The sequence below is a fragment of the Myotis lucifugus genome, unplaced genomic scaffold (genome assembly GCF_000147115.1).
Source record: "Myotis lucifugus unplaced genomic scaffold, Myoluc2.0 scaffold_341, whole genome shotgun sequence".
Classification (NCBI taxonomy): Eukaryota; Metazoa; Chordata; class Mammalia; order Chiroptera; family Vespertilionidae; genus Myotis; species Myotis lucifugus.
Window position 1 is genome coordinate 649,115 of NW_005871389.1, and position 20,341 is coordinate 669,455.

The 20,341-nt window shown below is 43.9% G+C and overlaps 1 protein-coding gene and 1 pseudogene across 1 annotated transcript in view; one reads left to right on the forward strand and one right to left on the reverse strand.

Annotated features, from left to right (window-relative positions):
* Positions 1–17,197: 17,197 nt before the first annotated feature.
* Positions 17,198–18,573, reverse strand: LOC102420591 (annotated as a pseudogene).
* Positions 18,574–19,458: 885 nt separating this feature from the next.
* The window catches only part of ACSBG2 (acyl-CoA synthetase bubblegum family member 2), a 34,009-nt gene continuing 33,126 nt past the window's right edge, over positions 19,459–20,341 (forward strand). The window contains 1 exon segment of the mRNA XM_006101106.2: positions 19,459–19,475. Within this exon segment, the coding sequence (XP_006101168.2) occupies positions 19,459–19,475 (17 nt within the window).

Below are 20,341 nucleotides of genomic sequence, written 5' to 3' on the forward strand. Positions count from 1 at the left end.
TACTGGGGATGTGCCCGCAACCCAGGTACATGCCCTTGACCGGAATCGAACCCGAGACCCTTGAGTCCGCAGGCCGACGCTCTATCCACTGAGCCAAACCGGTTTCGGCAAATATTTTTAATTTAAATGGTTAAAAAAAAAATCAAAAGGAGAATCTTGTGGCATGTGAAAAAACATGAAACTTTTTATTTGACTGAATCCAGTATTTTCAAAGTTTGGCAGACTGGCCTGTGCACCAAATCCTGTCTGCCTGTGTTTGTAAATAAAATGTTATTGAAACACAGACTCTCACTTTCCTTTAAGGGAGACAGAACTTTCACACGACAGGGTAGTGGCGAGCTGAGCAGCTGCACAAAGACCAAATGGCATAAGCAGAGCCAAGAATATTTACTGTCTGGTCCATCACAAGATGTGTGCCAACTCTCTTCCCTCCCAAGCCCCAAATGGTAGCTTCAACTATGAGTAGGACATTTTGCCAAGATAGGAATGATGAGGAAAAAGGGAAGGAAATTTCAGGAATTCAAACTCCCTGGGGTGGGAACTCCTGTTGAACAAGCAGAAAGCTGGTCCTTAGGTGTGGCGGGAGCAGAGTGGACGGGAGGCCAGGAGTGGGTGCAGGGTGGTGAGTCGGAGAATAGAGCGGGTCATTCCATTTGAGGTCATAGGCCATGGGAAAGGGTCTTTGCCAGATTGCGAATGTCAAGGTAAGAAACATTCAAACCTGTAGAGCATTTTTGTGAGTTTATTCGAGCCAAACTATCGACAATGTCCAAGAAGCAAAATTTCAACGGGTTGAAAAAATGCTCAACCCAGAGAATGGCAGTTTTGCATTTTATTTTATACGTTACAATCAAAAGAGAAGACATAAGAGGGTTACATGAAATCCATTGGTGATAGATTAGGGATTAGGAGAAGGTGGGGAGGGGGGACCTCTGGGATTGGATAAAAAGTAAAATGAGAGTGGGTACAGGATACACAAGTGGCTATAGGATAGTTAACCGTCAACAATGAACTCAATAACAGTAACAATGAGAGGATTTGTGGTCTCCACCCTGCTGCTTTGGATGTGTCTTGTGGGGTCTGAAAAAAGGAAAGTTACCCTAACATTCCAACAGTATGTTAATGTAGATGCAAAAAGACAATAGACAGACTTCATTAAGGTAAAGATTGACTTTTGTCAGGGAAGATTCTAGCCTAGGACATGACTACCTATCATAAACTGCTTTTAGTTAAAAAGTTTTCATTTCAGCCCAGGCAGTGTGGTTCAGTGGTTGAGCATAGACCTATGAACCAGCACATCACTGGTTCAATTCTGGGTCCGGGCGCATGGGTTGCAGGCTCAAGCCCCAGTAAACAAAGCCAGAGGCTAGCAGAAGAAATGAAACAGTAAAGATTAGGGCAGGAATAAAAGAAATAGAGAATAGAAAATTAATAGAGATAATTAATAGAATCAAATGTTAGTTTGAAATATCAACAAAGTTGATAAACCTATAACTAGACTCACAGGTCAAGATAAGAGAGAAAACTCAAATTACTAAAGTCATGGATGAAAGGGGGGACATCATAGCCAATCTAGAAAAGATGATAGAAAAGATGATAAAACAGTACCATGAGCAGTTGTATGCCAGCAGGTTAGACATCCTATATAAAATGGGCACATTCCTAGAAAGACACAAGTTACCAAAACTGACTTCAGAAGAAACAGAAAATTGGAAAGAACCTATAATGAGTAAAGAAACTTCATCAATAATGATAATAATAATAATAATCTTCCCACAAAGAAAAACCCAGGACCACATAGCTTCACTGGTGACATCTGCAAATGTTTAAAGAAGAATTAACACTAATTTTTCATAAACTATTTTGAAAAATAGAAAAGGAGGAAATATTCTATGGGTCTATTCTAACATTATATGAAGAAAGAATTATCCTGATAACAAAACCAGACAAAGATATCACAAGAAAACTACAGATCAATATTCCTTATGAACAAAAATGCAAAAGTCCTGAACAAAATAGTAGCAAACTAAATCCAGCAATCCTATATAATAAAGAGCTAAAATGCTAATTAGACCAGATGGCGGAACGACCTTCCGGAACAACCTTCCAGAATGACCAGTGGGCAGGGGACGGGGCTACGAGGGCCTACACTTGCACAAATTTCGTGCATCGGGCCTCTACTGTATAATTGCTGGGGTCCAGCCCCAGCGGTCCAGGGGTTCCCACAGGTGTGGAAGGAGTCGGCAAAGAATGTTTTACACGGAGACAGCGTTCAGAACTCTCTAGCTCTCTTTAGTCTCCATGGATCTTCCTGTGCCTGGCTGAGGCCACAGAGAAAGATCCCAAGGCAAGCTGAGCCTTTATTTTATAGTCAGAGGTAAACAAGGTAGTGGTTTCCATAGTTACACTGTTCTTGTGAGTTTCACCTGTTTTGACCATAGTTACACTGTTCTTGTGAGTTTCACTTGTTTTTGTTCTTGTTCTTGCTGCACTTCCCTCAGCCCATTAGCTTCCCAGATAAGATCTAGGGAGCCTCATAAGGTCAAGCCTAATTATGCTTAAGAGGACTGTGCCCTCTAAGCTGGGACTTGTTTGTGACTTTGCCAACAGGTCAGTCCAAGGCTTAATCCTATATCGGCTCCCCACATATAATAAGAATTATAAACCCTGACAAGTGGAATTTATCCCAAGAATGCAAGTTTGGTTGGTTCAATATTAAAAAATGACTATTTTAGTAGAATGGAGGACAAAAGATGCAGAAAATGCATTTGACAAAATCCAATACCCTTTCGTGATTAAAAAAAGCACGCCAATCAACAAACTTGGAACAGAGGAGAACTTCCTCAACCTGAGAAAGGTCATGTACAAAAATGCCACTGAGGATGATACTTAACGGTAAAAAACAGTGCTTTCCCCCTAAGCTCAGGAACAAGACAAAGATGTCTGCTGTCACCATTTCTATTCAACATTGTACCAGATGTTCTAGTCAAGGTAAGTAGGCAAGAAAAAGAAATAAAAGGCACCCAGATTAGTAATGGAGCAGGGAAATTATCTCTATTTGCAGATGACATGATCTTGTATATGGGAAATCCTAAGGAACCCATTAAAAAGCTGTTAGAGCTCTAGCTGGTTTGGCTCAGTGGATAGGGAGTCGGACTGTGGACTGAAGGGTTCCAGGTTTGATTCTGGTCAAGGGCACATGGCCGGGTGGCGGGCTTGATCCCCAGTTAGGGGCGTGCAGGAGGCAGCCAATCAATGATTCTCTCTCATCATTGATGTTTCTCTCTCCCTCTCCCTTCCTCTCTGAAATCAATTAAAAAACTTAAAAAAAAAACTCAAAAAAAAAGCTATCGTCTATATATATATATATATATATATATATATATATATATATATATATATAAAGAGGTAATGTGCTAATTGGTCCTAACGGTGTCACAGTCACAACCGCTAGGAGGAGCCTGCCTGTGCGTGCACAGTGGGGCATTGCTCCCAGAGATGGGGTGGAAGCGGGGAGGTGCCCGGAGGAGGCCCGTGCCAGGGAGGGCAGGGGTGAGAGCCCGTAGCGCCCCCCTCACCAGTCCTTTGCCACCCACCGCTCTCACTCAGAGCGCCCCGCTGCTCACCTGCCTGGAGAAGGGGCACAGCGCAGCAGGCAGGAGGTTTCCACGCTCTCCTCTGGCGCCATGATGGGGTGGAGCTGCCGTGTTGCTCCAGAGACGGGGCGGAAGTGGGGAGGCGCCCGGAGAAGGCGGAACCAGCCCAAGGCGACTTGAAGGACTGAGAGCAGGGCTTGAAGTAGCCAGAGAAGGCCAGAGGGGCCGGGGGCTGGACCAGGTGCCCTGGAGCTCCGTGTGGAGAGGTTCGGGTGTCAAGGCAGGGCAGCGGGTGGGTGAGCCGGTCGTGCAATTTTGCGCGCTGGGCTCCTAGTTAGAAATAAACTAGGAATTCAGCAAGGTTTCAGAGTATAAGCAAATATATACAAAACTCAATTGTTTTTCTATACACAAGCAAGGAACAATCTCAAAATGTAATTAAGAAAATTATTCCATAATTACACCCAAAGTAATAAAAGACTTAGGAACAATTTTAATAAAAGAAGCCAAGACATAGACATATACAAGGAAAACTTAAAAAAAATTCATTGAAAGAAATTAAAGACCCAAATAAATAGAAAGATATTCCATGTTCATGGATCAGAAAATTTAATGTTATTAAGATGGTAATAGTCCCCAAACTGATCTACAGACTCAATGTAACTATCAAAACCTAGCTTTTTTTTTAAAAATATATTTTATTGATTTTTTTACAGAGAGGAAGGGAGAGAGATAGAGAGTTAGAAACATCGATGAGAGAGAAACATCGATCAGCTGCCTCCTGCACATCTCCTACTGGGGATGTGCCCGCAACCCAGGTACGTGCCCGCAACCCAGGTACATGCCCTTGACTGGAATCGAACCTGGGACCCTTCAGTCCGCAGGCCGACGCTCCATCCACTGAGCCTAGCTTTTTCTAATAAATCGACAAAGTAATCCTAAACTTCGTGTGGAAGTGCAAGGAACCCAAAATAGCCCAAACAATCTTTAATTTTGAAAAAGACCAAAATTGGAGGACTTAACATTGCCAAATTTTAAAACTTACTGCAAAGCTACAGTGTGGTTTGGAGGTAAAGTTAGACATACAGATAAATGGAATAACAGTGAGAATTCAGAAATAAACCTGCACATTTATAGTCAATTAATTTTTGACAAGGTTATCAAGACCATTCAATGGGGAAAAAACAGTCTCCTCAACAAATGGTGCTGGGACAATTGGACCTGCACAAAAGGATAAAGTTGGACCCCTACCTCACACCATACACAAAATTAACTTAAAATAGATCATAAACCTAATGTAAGAACTAAAACTATAAAACTCTTAGAAGAAAATATAGGAGAAAAATCTTCATGACCTTGGTTTAGCAATGGTTTCCTAAATATGATACCAAAATCACAAGTGAAAAAAAAAATAAATTGGACTTCACCAAAATTTAAAACTTTTGTGTTTCAAAGGACACCATCAAGAAACTGGAAACAGCCCCAAAATAGGAGAAATATTTGAAAATCACATATCTGATAAAGGACTTGTATCTAGAATATATAAAGAACACCTACAGCTCAACAATAAAAAGGCAAATAACCCAGTTTAAAAGTGGGCAAATATTTCTCCAAAGACGATATGTAAATAGACAGTATGCACATGAGAAGATGCTCTAAATCACTGGTCACCAGGGAAATAAAACCAGAAATCAAAATCACAATGAGATACTGATTCACACACACTAGAATGATCATAATAATAAGATAGATAATAAGTACTGGTGAGGATGTGGACAAATCAGAAGCCCCATAAACTGCTGGCAGGAATGTAAAATGGTGCAGCCAATTTGAAAAATGGCAGTTCCTCAAAATGTTAAACACAGAATTGTTATGTAACTTAAGTATACATACCCAACAGAAATGCAAACATATGTCCACACAAAACTTGAACACAAATGTTCATAATGGCATTATCCCAAAGTAGAAACAATCCAAATATTCATCAAAGGATGGGTGAATAAATAACATATGATAAATCCACAATGGGATATTATTGAGCAATAAAAAGGAATAAAGCCCTGATACATGCTACCATATGGATGAACCTTCAAAACTATGCTAAGTGAAAGATCTCAGTTTTGAAAAGGTCACATATGGCATGATACCACTTATATGAGATGTCCAGAATAGGCAAATCCACAGAAATACAAAGTAGATGAATGGCTTTTAGGGGGTCGGGGAGGGGGTTGGGTAGTAACTGCTAAAGTGTATGGGGTTTCTCTCTACAGTGATGAAATATTATAAAATGATTGTGGCAATAGTTACACAACTTTGTGCACATTGTAAAAAACACCAAATTATATGCTTTAAAGGGGTGAATTTCATGGTATGTGAATTATATCTCAGTAAAGTTGTATTTAAATAAGTCTGCTACCATATTAGTTAAGTTTGTTGTTGTTTTTTTTAATTGTGCAACTCCCTGACGAAGTTTTTGGGTTTTGTCACTGTAATCCAATTTTACCAAAAGCCCTGTGGTTTTTATTGTGTAATTTTGCCGAGGGCAGTGATTTTTAGGAGCATATATATCGCGGTATAGCAGAACTGACTGTACGTAGTAAGTTATTTTGGTTCCATGTTAGTAAGCAGTAGGTTTAGGCTGGTCAAGTGACAGTTGTCCTTGATAGAGAAACAGGATAAGGTGGGAACCCTGCCTGATCACTTTTTGGGGAAAAAAAAAAAAAAGGTTTTTATTGATTTTTAAAGAGAGAGGAAGGGAGAGGGATAGAGAGATAGAAACATCAATGAGAAAGAAATATCATCATTGGCTGCTTCCTGCACAGCCCCTACTGGAGATTGAGCCTGTATCCTGGGCATGTGCCCTGACCTGGAATCAAACTGGCGACCCCTTGGTTCCTGGGATGATGATCAACTAGAACCATACCAGCCACTTTTTTGTTTTCTTAAATCTGATCACTTTTTAAGAAAACCCAATTACTCTTAGCCATTTAGTTAAAGGGGAATCTCCTCAGAAATTTAGTCGCATCCTGTAACATAACAGCTCTTTCCTCCAATGGCCTGCTTGGCATTGATGCCTCACCCTGCTGCAAAGGCCTCTTCTTCAGTCCCTGGAGGAAGGAGAGGACCAAAGCCTTTGGTCAGCCCGTGGTCCTTGTACAAAATTATTAAGAATTTCAACCCTGGCTGGGTAGCTCAGTTGTTTAGATCATCACCCCAGTACACCAAGGTCACGGGTTTGATCCCCAGTCAGAGCACATACCCAGGTTGTGGGTTCAATCCCAGGTGTGGGTGGGTGGGGAGGCAGCCACTCCGATCGATTGATGTTTCTCTCTGTCTCTCTCTTTGCTTCTATCTCTGTCTCTCTCTCTCTTTCTCCCTCTCTCTAAAATCAATTTTTTTAAAAAAGAAAGGCTTTCATTAGGGAAATGTAGATGAAAAGAATATAATTCTGTGTGAATATGAAAGCCTCTGACTATAACCCAGGAAAGGTATGGAAAAGTTGCTTTGAGATTCATCCTTACCATTTTTTTTTTTTCAATTCCTCAATTTCCCACTGGACCAGTGGTTATATATTATGTTAGGACAAGAGGACACAGGTATGAATTTCCTACAGGAAATTTCAGCTCTGCTCTGTCCCTCTTAGCTCCCCAGTATCTCTATTCTGGCTCAAGAAATCAAAGAAGTGCCTGGCCCCTGCTGACGCAGAACGGAGACAGGGAGGAGAGAGATGAACCTCTGCTCCGAATGGACTGGAATGAAAGGCTGACACTTCCCCCTAGTGGACTCTGCTTCCAGTCCATCCCAGAGAGAAAGCGTTGTCTGCTTAAAGAAGCCACTCAAGGCACACAGCGGTCTTTGGAGGGCACGATTTAGAGGAAAAATAGCAGAGTAAAAGCCTGCCATTCTGAGGAAGCCACAGAGCCAGAAAAGTTGGGCAGAGTGGAGAGAAGGGGGTGCACGGAAGGCAGGACCTTGCTTGCTTTGTCCTCTTATCTAAAGCTCGAGGGCAGTGACATCAGCGGGGAATCATTTAGAGGGTGTGGGCAACTTGTCCCAGTTTCCTTGGGACTTTCCCACTTTTAAAACTGAAACTACTGGCTCCTCAAAAAGTTAAACAGAGTTACTTATGACTCAACAATTCTACTAGGTACATACCCACAGAAATTGGTGGCATTCATCCACACAAAAACTTGTCCATGGATGTTCATAGCAGCATCTATAATAATAAAAGCGTAATATGCTAATTAGACCAGACGTCCTTCCGGACAACCTTCTGGATGAAGCCGGGGCTGTGAGGGGAGCCCGGGTTCCGGGTGCCTGCAGGCAGCTGGAGGGACGCCCAGGTCCCAGGTGCCAGAGGAAGCCGGTGCCAGCAGCCAGGAGAAGGAAGGCCTACTCTTGCACGAATTTTCATGCATTGGGCCTCTAGTGTGCTAATGATATGCTAAGGCCTCTCAACTGCTCACTATGATCTGCACTGACCAGCAGGGGGCAGACACTCCAACCAGTAGGTAGCTTGCTGCTGGGGTCCGGCTGATCAGGACTGAGCAAGATGGGCCAGACATGCCCTGGAGCCCTCCCACGGTCCCTCCCAGGCTGGCCAACCTCCCACGTCTCTCTCCAGCCCCGATCATGCATGGGTGGGGTCCCTTGGCCTGGCCTGCACCCTCTCGCAATCCGGGACCCCTCGGGGGATGTCGGAGAGCTGGCTTTGGCCCAGCAGCGGAACAACCAGTTGCTATGATGTGCACTGACCACCAGGGGGCAGACGGTCGATGCAGGAGCTGCCCCCGATGGTCAGTGCACTCCTACAGGGGGAGTGCCGCTCAGCCAGAAGCTGGGCTCACAGCTGGAGAGTGCAGCAATGGTGGCAAGAGCCTCTCCTGCCTCTGCTGCAGCTCTAAGGATGTCTGACTGTCAGCTTAGGCCCGCAGTCAGTCGGACATCCCCTGAGGGCTCCCGGGTGCGAGAGGGCTCAGGCCGGGCTGAGGGAACCTGCCCCCCCCCGCCCAGTACACAAATTTTGTGCACCGGGCATCTAGTTATTTAATAACAGCCCCAAAGTGGAAATGACGGAAATGTCCATCAGAGGATGAATGGATACACAAAATGTGGTCTATGTACACACTGGAATATCACTGAGCCATGAAAAGGAGTGAGGCACTGACGCTCACTGCAGCATGGGTGGGTCTTGAACACAGGATGCTCAGTGAGAGAAGCCAGACACAAGAGGCCACACAGTGCGTGATCCGGTTTCTGTGACATGTCCAGAGCAGGCACATCCACAGGGACAGGAAGTGGATCCATGCTTGCCAGGGGCTGGCGGAGGAGGGATTGAGGGAGTGCTTAATGAGTACAGGGGTATGGGGTTTCCTTTTGGATTAGTGAAATGTTCTGGAATTAAATAGTGGGGGTGGTTGCACAACAATTTAAATGTACTAAAACCACGGAATTGAACTCTTTAATACGATGAAGTTCATGTTATATGAATTGTATCTGAATAGTAATTTTTAAAAATGTCTTGGCTGACAGCTGTGAGGGTGGGCCTGTGGGGGTGGAGAGATTGTGTAAAAAAGAAAAAAGAGAGAAAAAGCTCATGGACATGGACAACAGTGTGGTGATTGCTGTGGGGAAGGGAGAAATAGAAGGGTGTAAGGAGGATAAATGGTGATGGACAGAGACTTGACTGGTGGTGGTGACCACATAATACAGTGTACAGATGACGTGTTATAGAATTGTGCACCCAAAACCTGTATAATTTTGTTAACCAGTGTCATCCCAATCCTATATAATAAAAGGGTAATATGCAAATCAACCGAACGGTGGAACAACCGGTTACTATGATGCACACTGACCACCAGGGGGCAGATGCTCAACACAGGAGCTGCCCCCTGGTGGTCAGTGCACTCCCACAGGGGAAGCACCGCTCAGCCAGAAACCGGGCTGACGGCTGGCGAGTGCAGCGGCGATGGTGGAAGCCTCTCCCACCTCTGTGGCAGTGCTAAGGATGTCCAACTGCTGGCTTAGGCCTGCTCCCTGCAGACAGCAAGCCTAAGCTGTCAGTCAAACATCCCCCTGAGGGCTCCCGGACTGTGAAAAGGCACAGGCCCAGCTGAGGGACCCCTTCCCCCCCCCATCCCCCACCCCCAGAGTGCACGAATGTCATGCACCGGGCCTCTAGTAAATTCAATAAAATAGGAAACAATAAATTCCACTAGTGGCTCACTTTTTTTTTTTAAGTTTTTTTTTTTTTTTTTTTTAAACCTTAAAGTCCCATGTTCCAGGCAGGGATCATCTTAGACCTGAGCAAACCAGATGTTTGGTCACTCCAGCTGTTGCAACTTGTAGGTCTGGTTGCAGACAGATAGATATTGAGTCCCTGCTACCCTCTGCTTACCAACAGTCTTACTGACTACAGTCAGATGCTCCATGAAGAAGGGGCTATGAGATGAAATAATGGCAGTGTCCAACAGCTTATTAAAGGCCCTGAGAAGTCCTGCAATCAGGCAGTTATGAACACAGCTTTTGGAACCTTCAGATTCTATTTGAATTTTGGATCTGCTGTGTGCTAGCATGCTCTTGGGAAAGTCATATAACCTTGTAAATTGTAGTTTCTTCTTCTGTAAAAAAGGTGTCCAGTGAGTCCTGGACAGTGTGGCTCAGTTGGATGAGCCTCCTCCCTTACACGGAAAGGTCTCAGGTTCAATTCCCCATCAGGCACATACCCAGGTTGCAGGTCCAGGGCCTGTGGGGAGACAACCAATCAATCTAATCAATGTCTCTCTCTCTCTCTCTCTCTCTCTCTCTCTCTCTCTCTCCCTCTCCTTCTTCCTTCCTCTCTCTAAAATCAATAAAAAACATATCTTCAGGTGAGGATTTAAAAAAAAAGGTTTCCAGTGAAAACCTATCTCACGGGGTTGAGGATTAATTGAAATGAATTCTGTACTGTGTCTGAGATGCCTGCAAATGCCCAAGAGATGTTACTATTATTAGTAAATGAACCTGGTTAATTTTGTTGAACTCAGCATTTCCCAAACCTATTTAACCACATGCCACATGCCCTATTTTCCTTTATAGCACCTATGAACCGCCCTCACCTAGGGAACAGCAGTTTACTATTAAGGATTATCCTGGTGTATTCCCAAAGAGCTGGCTATACAATGAGTTTCTTTGCCGCAGTCATTTCCATGATAAAGCCATAGTTCTGTTCCCATGGAGGGCCTGCGAGGTGTGGAGTGATCACCTGAGACCCCTGCAGTGAGCTCCACAGAGCACTAGGCCTCCACAGTTCGAAACCTTGGTATGAAATGATTCCAAAGATAGGTCTCTTCCACTTCAAACAGTCCATGACTAAAAACACAATTTAAAATGGGGCACTGAGATGAAATGAATGGCAAAACCTGGGACATCCTAAACTGCCACCAATAAAAGACTGAGTAAATAAAGTGGCATTCAGGTAAACAATGGAATATTATGCAGCAGTGGAAAAGAAAGAGATGACTATGTAGGCAGATGTAAGACAATGGCTATGGTGTATGTATCAAACAATGAAAAATTAAGTGCAGAACACTGTTTATAGTATTTTCCTATTTATATTTTTTAATATATATTTTATTGATTTTTTACAGAGAGGAAGGGAGAGGGACAGAGGGTTAGAAACATCAATGAGAGAGAAACATCAATCAGCTGCCTCCTGCACACCCCCCACTGGGGATGTGTCCGCAACCAAGGTACATGCCCTTGGCCGGAATCGAACCTGGGACCCTTCAGTCCGCAGGCCGACACTCTATCCACTGAGCCAAACGGGCTAGCGATCCTATTTGTATTTTTAAAGTACAGTGGGGCCTTGACTTACGAGTGTCCCGACTAAAGTTTTTCGAGATATGAGCCGTCTCTTGGCCAATTTTTTGCTTTGAGTTGCGAGCTAAAATTCGGGTTACGAGCCAGTTTCAGATACCCCACCACTAGTTGGCGCAGCGAACGTCACAGTGAACGCCACAACATCAGCCCAGCATCACGTGTCTCACTCGTTCACTTTAAGATTTGACATACGAGTAATTTGAGTTACGAGCTCCGTCACGAAATGAATTAAACTCATAAATCAAGGCCTCACTGTATTTGTTTCAAAAGGAGATGAGCTTACAAATATACTACCCTTTTTAAGCAAATGTATAAACATTTTTTGAGTGCTTACTATGTGCCAGGTCATTTTCCCATCATTTTGTCAGTATTAACTCATTTGATTTTCGTAACTCTTGCATTGAGTTCCATTTTACGTATGAGGGAGCAGGGTGTATTACTTATCTATTGCCCTATAAAAATTGCTCTCAAATTTAGCAGCTTAAGCAACAAACTTTCATTATCTCATAGTTTCTGTGGGTCAGGAATCCAGGTGCAGCTTAGCTGGGTGGTTCTAGCTCAAGGTCTCTCATGGGGTGTGGGCAAGCTGTCAGCTGGGGCTGCAGTCTCATCTGAAGGCTCAACTGGGAAAAGAGTGTCTCTCTCTCCTTCCTTCCTTTTCTCTTTTTAAAATTGTGGTAAGAACATTTAACATGAGACGTACACTTTTAACAAGATTTTAAGTAGAATATGTACAGTGTTGTTAACTGGAGGCACAATGTTGTACGGCAGAATTGCTGTCCAGCAGCTACAGAAAATTTGTAGCCACCGGACAACAACTCTCCATGGGGGAGGATTCACTTCTAAGCTCACTCACATGGTTGTTGGCAAACCTCACTTCCTTATGGACTACTGGCCGGAGACTTTCATTCGTCACGACACGGGCTTTTCAACAAGCTGCTTGGGTGTCCTCATGATGTGGCAACAGGGACCTAGCAGCTGCCTATCCCTATGCACTCAAGCCAGAAGCCACCATCTTTCTTTTGTTGTTAATCCTCACCCGCGGATATTTTTCCATTGATTTTTAGGGAGAGTGTAAGAGAGAGGGAAAGAGAGAGAGAAACACATCGATTGGTTGCCTCCTGCACGCACTCTGGGGCCAGGGAGGAGCCTGGTATGTGCCCTTGACCGGAATCGAACCGGGACCTTTTGGCCTGCAGGCCAACGCTCTATCCACTGAGCCAAACCGGCTAAGGTGCCGCCATCTTTTTATAACCTAATCTCAGTCACAACATTGCATCAATTCAGACAGTAAATTTAGCCCCCACGCAAGGGGCGATGATTACTGAAGGGTGGAGATAGGAGGAAGTGGGGATCATTGGGGGCCATCTTTTTGGGGGCATCTTAGAGGCTGCCTATGCTTTGGGGCTACAGAAGGATCCCATCACTTGCCAAAGTGCACAGAGCTCGCTAACAAATTGCAGAGCTGGGGTTTGCAGCCAGGCGGTCTGGCTCTGACACCAGGTGCCTGACTGCCCGGGACTCCTTCTCCTCCTCGCTCTCCTGCAGCATGCTTGTACATGCAGAGAATATTCCTGGGAAGATGATACATAGAAACTACCTGATAAGAGTAACTATAACAGTAGGAGGAAGGCTAGGCTTTTCCCATTGTTGAGGCTGTCTGTATGTCCTTTTTTGTTGTTGTTTTTTTTTGTTTTGTTTTTAATCCTCACCCAAGGACATGCTTATTGATTTTAGAGCAAGAGGAAGGGGGAGGGAGGGACGGAGGGAGGGACAGATGGAGAGAGAGAGAGAGAGAGAGAGAGAGAGAGAGAGAGAGAGAGAGAGAGATATCTGCCGAATGTGCCCGAACCCAGAATCAAACCCGAAACCTTTGGGTGCACCAGATGATGCTCCAACTGAAATAGGAATTTTAGGGGGATATAGGCAGGTTTAGGGAATTTTTAGAATTGGGGGTCCATGGGAAAAAAACACAGGGCTGCAGACTGGGAGAAGTTAGATTTCCATAACACAAGGGAGCCAGGGGAAGTTACATTTCCATAAGACAAGGGAGAGGCAACAGTTACATTTACGTAAGAGTAAGACAAGGGAACTGGGAGTAGCCAAAGGGTCTATATTTACAAAATAAAGAGGGAGGAAGATTCCCTAACCAGTTTGGCTCAAGTGGATAGAGTGTTGGCCTGCAGACTGAAAGGTCCCGGGTTCGATTCTGGTCAAGGGCATGTACCTTGGTTGCAGGCACATCCCCAGTAGGAGGTGTGCAGGAGGCAGCTGATCGATATTGCTAACTCCCTATCCCTCTCTCTTCCTCTCTGTAAAAAAATCAATAAAATAAAAAATAAAGGAGGAGGAAGAAAGCCCAGAAGGAATAGAACAACAATGAGGGAGGAGGGCATCACATGCCCCAAGTGATGCTGACCTTTGAGCTCAGGAGTTACCATAGTAACCAATTCAAAAGGGAATATTGACCAATCAGAAGGGATATCAGGACACAGAAACTGTAGCCGTTATAAACCGTCGGCGGGACTCTTCCCCCTCCCCACATGGACGTCTGTGCTGTGAGATTCTTCCCCCTTCCCCACGTGGGAGTCTGTACTTGTTCTTCAATAAATCTCCACCTTTGCTATACCATCTTCAGTCCGTGGATTCATTCTTCGACTCCGAGGGACAAAGAATCCGGGCAACCATCCTGCCCAGGGGAACACCGCGAGTTCCAGTCCAAAAATCACATATCACAACCAACGGAGCCACAGCAGCCAGGGCTGTCTGTATGTCTCTGTGTGCATTTTCAAAGTGCAAACATTACTTGTCTCATGTGGGGTGGGGGGTTGGGGGGGTCAAAAAGCCCCAAAGGTCTGATAAAGTGAAAAGATATCTGGCGCTAAAATATAAAAGCAAAATCAAACAAGAACATGTAAACCATGTATTTATGAGAACAGAATTAGCCAGGAAAACCGCAGGGCCACTAACAATGAGCTTTGAGTACAAGGATGGCACCGAAATATCCGTCTGGGAGCTCTCCAGATCCCCTTGGGAGCACTCACCCTCCGTGGTTGTGAAAACTTTTTTTTTTCCCCTCCCAGACGGGCTTCTTCCTAATTGACTCTTTTTATTCAACTAATGACTGTTAATTAACCAGCGCGATTAGGACTTTCCAGGCCATTTGTGCATTAGTGGGTGGTTTTAAGAGCCACTTACTTGGCAGAGACCTGAGTGTGAGCATCTGATCCTTTCAAGGGCGGCATAAAAGGACAGTGTCCCCAATGCCTGGCTTCTGAATAGAGGATTTTGTATAAAAAGCACCTGTGTGCCGCGAAGACCTTTCTATTTCTGACGGCTCTCTCGCCATCTGCAGCCACATTTCTTCACGACTCTGAATTATTTCCATAGCAAACCGCCATAACTCCCAGCAGCCTCCGAAAGGGCAGGCTGAATACACGTCCAACACATTTTTTTCCTTAATTTCATTTTTTTTTTCCAGCCAAGTGTATTAACCATTTCTAGGCAACCAGGGCGCAGGGGAATAGAATGGCCATTCCTGGGTTCCAGATTGGCTGCCAATGAAAGGACGAAGGAAAGGAAAGAGGAAAAAGAGAAAAAGGAGACGTGGGGAGAAATGAAAGTGAGGAAGGAGGAGAGAGGTTTAAAAATAAAAAACGCTCAGGAAGATAAACAATTCAGTGGCAAAAAGCTTTCAAGAATTTTTATTGCAATAATAATAATAATAATAAATATTTGTTGCCCATTTTACAAAATGAAGCTAAGAATGTTTGATTCTTAACTTAATTCCAACCGCTCTAGTTGTAAGTATAACACTGCCGACTAGACAGGATTCCATGCATGAAAATAGTGACTTTTAAGGAATTATAAGAGGATCTGCCTAACGTTCTGGCACAAGAGTCTAACTGGGGGAGCAGCACTTCGAAGCCTACTCACACCTCCTTAAAGGACCCTGGTTATCCGTGTTCTCTGGGGGTCTCTCCGTGTGAATTCTGCCGCGTTCATTTTTACTTGGAGGAAATTGCAAATAAGAAGAATACATAGTCTCATAAACAAAGCGAATGGGTTTATGGAAGAAGTTAAATGTGTGGATTTGGCGTTCCTCTGAATTTCCTTGGGGGCAGCCTCATCTTTTTCCCCAGACCACCACTGTTTCAGAACATTCACTTTTTTCCCCCAAGAGGAGCCCACCCTGAATAGGTGGAGCGGAGAGGCACAAGTTCCTTCCCTGGCCACCAGGGGCGAAGGGATCCATTGTAAGGGCCTTAGCATGTGCACTCGGCTTTAAACAGGGGTGGACCGAAATCCCTGTTGTTAAAGTTATGGCGAATTCTGGTTGTACCCCTCACTTTCAGTTTATGAAGGGGTCAAATAGAGGGGACAGAAGCTGGTCTTTCCATTCATATCAGGATGTATGTATGTATGTATTTATTTTTATTCTTTTTTTTTTTTTCTTTTTTTTTTTTAGAAAGAGAGGGAGAAGGAAACATCAATGTGAGAGGGAAACATCAATAGGTTGCCTACTGTACAGGCCCCGATCTGGGATTGAACCTGAAATCTAGGTATGTGCCTTGCTCAGGAATCGAACCATTTGGTGTTTGGGACAACACTCCAACCAACCGAGCCACCCAGCCAAGGCAGGGTGTATTTATTTTATTGAGGACAGGCAATAAAGATTGTAATAAATGTAAAGATACAGATTAAAATGTGCAATTCTGAGTCCTGAAAAATTCTAAATTGTAAAAATACTTCTATTTCTTATCCCTGAGTGCTTCTCAATCGTTCTTGCTGCAAGGTGCGCATATAAAGTCATATTCAGGTATTTGTATAAAACTTCCTCATGAAACCTCTTTCAGCCTTTTAATACAAAACCTGAACTTTCTTGCATGAATATAATTTTTAAAAATATTATTTTTTTTATTGATTTCAGAAAGGAAGGGAGAGAGAAAGAGAGAAACATCAATGATAAGAGAATCATCCATTGGCTGCCTCTTACACACCCCCCACCGGGGATCGAGCCCAAAACCCAGGCATGTGGTCCCAACTGGGAATTGAACTGTGACTTCCTGGTTCATAGGTCAACCCTCAACCACTGAACCACACTGGCCAGGGATGAATATAACTTTTAAAATTAACTTCTATGCTTATAATCAGCATGTACAATTACTGATTGAGAAGTTTGTTAATGGTCTCTTGAAATTCTTTTTAATGTTGTGAAATGTTTATAAACTTTTTAATGATATTTTTCTTTTAACTGAGCTATAACAGCAAAGTGAACAGTTTTTAAGTTTTTACATATGTGTGACTCTTTACATGTGTGTGGACCTTTGTCACCAGCACCTAGGTCAAAATATAGAACATTTCCACCCCCACAAAGGGCTCCCTCATATCATTTTCCAGTTATCTTCCCGACCCATTTATTCCAACTTCTATCAGCATATTTATTTGGCTTATTCTTGAACTTCCTATTGATGAAATTGTACAGAATGTACTCTTTGTGTCTGGCTTCTTCTGTACAATATTACATCTGTGAGATTTATCCCTATTGTTAAGTGGATCAAATTATTCTTTTTTAAAAAATTGTTGATTTGCATTCTATTGTATGAACATACCACCTTTTACCGATTCATTTTCCTATTGATGGACATTTGGTTGATTTCAAATTTCCTCAATTTCCCCCCTATGATCTCTCAACTTTTTATTGGCCTTTTACCCCCCGAGGGTGCCCCACTTCTGCTACCTTAATGCCTTGGAATTCTGGTGTCGTTGACCTCAGACCCCACTTTGCCATCAGTGGTGGTTTTTTTTTTCTTCTTTTAATTTGTATTTATTGATTTTAGAAAGAGAGAGAGGGAGAGAGAGAAACATAATTTGTTGTTCCACTTATGTACGCATTCATTGGTTGCTTCTTGTATGTGCCTTGACCGGCAACCTTGACATATTAGGTTGCTTCTCTAACAAACAGCTACCCGGCCAGGGTGGTGGTGTTTCTTTCGGATGGACTGCATGGCACTGCTGTTGTCCAGGGTGTCACCAAGATCAGCGTCCTCCCTTCTCCCAGCAGGCTGTGGTAGGTGGCGAGGCAGCCTCCAGCTTGACCTTGACGTTCAGCAGGGCCTTGTACTCCTGGGCTGGGTGCTGCCCCTCTGCATCTCATAGTGCATCCCCAGTTCCCTCAGGCTGTTCTCCTAACTGGCCTTCAGATTTCTCACTGAGTCCAGGTGGATCTCCAAGGACTGGACCGTAGGTCTCAGCTTTGTGAAGGTCATCTCAGCAGCTCCTATGTCAGCGGTCTGTGAGGGGGCCACTGTGGTGCTGTCCTCAATCTGCTGGGACTAGTACTTGTCTAGCTCCTCTCGGTTCTTCCGAGCCAGCTCATCACACTGGGCCCAGACGTGCGCATGATCTTGCTGAGGTCCCGAGATTTGGGAGCATCCAACTCCCCGGTCAACCCAGAGTCGGCGGCAATCTGGTTTCGTAGACCATGTACTTCCTCCTCGTGGTTCTTCTTCATGAAGAGCAACTCCTCCTTGAGAGCCTCAATCTCTGTCTCCAGAGGCAGTCGAGTGATATTAGTGTCATCAGTGACCACTGATGGCGCTCTCCAAACACTGGCACGTGGCCAGCTCTGTCTCATACTTGACTCTGAAGTCGTCAGCAGCAAGACGGGCATTGTCAATCTGTAGAGCGATGCGGGCATTGCCCACAGAACGTGCAAAGATCTGAGCCCTCAGGTCCTCGATCGTCTTGAATAATGCCCCGGTCTCTGACCCGAGCTCCCTTCTTCTTCAGGAGTTCTGGATTTGGCTCTCCAGTCCCCCATCATCAGCCTCCAGGCTCCTCACCTTCTCCAGGTAGGAGGCCAGGCAGTCATTCGGGCATTGCACAGTCTCCTTCTAGCTCTGGATGCCCCCTGTGCCTCCCAGGCCCCTGGCCATCCCCGCAGCCAGGTCCTCGGACCCCCACTGCCCCGCACGCTGGTAAAGTAGGACACAGAGAGGCCCAAGCCCCCAAAGCTGGCTGTGCTGCTGGCCTGCAGGTTCAGCGGCTGGGCAACTGCACAGAGCCCAGCGTCTGCGAGTTTTACATAAAAGCTGGACCAGGTGCTGAAGCTCATGTTGTTCTGGAAGGAAGTCAAGAGGCTAAGACTCCGGTTCAAGTAGCAGTCCAATTTCCTCAGATTCTCGATAGGCGCAATTGACAAGAAATTTTGGGTGCACACAAACAGGTGACAAGAAATTCAGAACAAACCATTTTTGCAAATCACTCAAAAATTACAACAGGCAAAATTATACTTTGCAGGGGATAGGAAATGTAACACCACCTTTGGCCAGTCATCCACGAATGACCGGTGAGATTATATTGGAAGACCCCTGTTTTCCCTCTTTGTTCACTGACCAATCTAAGCTTGAAAATTTCTCCTAATGATGTGCATGGATTTTGAATCCCGTTGAATATTTATCTAGCAGGAATTTCAAATATTGACGATGCCCTTGTTTTCAGGATGTGCTTGTGTTTTTAGAGTCGTCACCCCGCTGCTGACTTGGTCCCTACTAAAGGGGCACCCCGGCTGCAAATTGCTACCCATGAAGACGGGGACTTGGGGCCTTTCCCTGGAGCTGTCTCCACCCAAAGCCTTCTTCTGTCTCCCTGTGTATTGTCTCTCCTTATTATGAGGACACCATTGAATGTAGGGCCCACCTATTCCAGCATAGTCTTAACATATCTAATTACATCTGTTTTTTTTTTTTTTTTTTGCCAATAAAACTTTGTTTGTAAAGACAGGCAGGGGGCCAGATTTGGCCTACAGGCTGTAGTTTGCCAATTCTTGTCCTATAGGTTGGAGTATATAACCAATTACCTATTGGTGGGCCTATGGCAGATGTAATGGAAAAAAAGTATTAAAGTGCATAGGAAATTGTCAGAGAGCAAGGCCACAACAGGGAGTCAAAAGATAAAAACTAAAACAGGTTAATACTAGAAGGAATAGTTAATGTTGAAGATGGTTGGCTACTGGGGGTAGGCTATTAGTGGGATTTGAGGAGGCAGAGGTGTTATAAACTTTTATGATCGTTTTGACACTCAAACAACTACAACAAAGATGTATATGTATTACCTTAATTAAAAAAAAGTAAAAACTTAAAAAAACAGCAACTAATGTCAGGGCACTCCATCTTTACTGCCCATATTGTCCCAGATTCTGTGGTATAGTCTCTCTGGGCCTGTGGATTTCCCACCAGGGGGCGCTGTGAGAAAAGTTACAGTTTTTCTCTGTAAATAGAAAATAAAATAAGAATCACCCTGGCTACAGTAGGACTTGCCAATCTACCACCCCAGGGGCCAGATCCGGCCCTTTACCTGAATTTGTTTGTTGTTTTGCTATTTTATTTTTATTGAGATACAGTTGATATTTAGTTTCAGGTATACAACATAATGATTTAATGTTTGCATATATTGCAAAATGTTCACCACAATAAATCTAGTTATCATCTGTCACCAAACATAAATACAGAATTTTTTTACTTGTGATGAGAACTTTTTTTAAATAAAAATTTTTAAATTTAAGTATATACTTGTTATATGAATTTCAGTTATACACTACAGTGATTTAATAGTTTAGTGTAATCACTCCACTAATTCTAGTGATCACATGTCATCATGTAAACTTATCACAATATTATTGACTATATTCCCTTCTCCTTTACATCCGTCCCCCACCCCCCCTCCCTTCTGGTCACCTCCCCTTTGGTCTCTGTTTCTATGAGTCTATTTTTTTTTTTTTTTTAGATTTCACATATAAGTGAAACCATATGATATTTGTCTTTCTCTGCCAGACTTTTTCCACTTAGCATAATACCCTCTAGATCAGTGGTTCTCAACCTTGG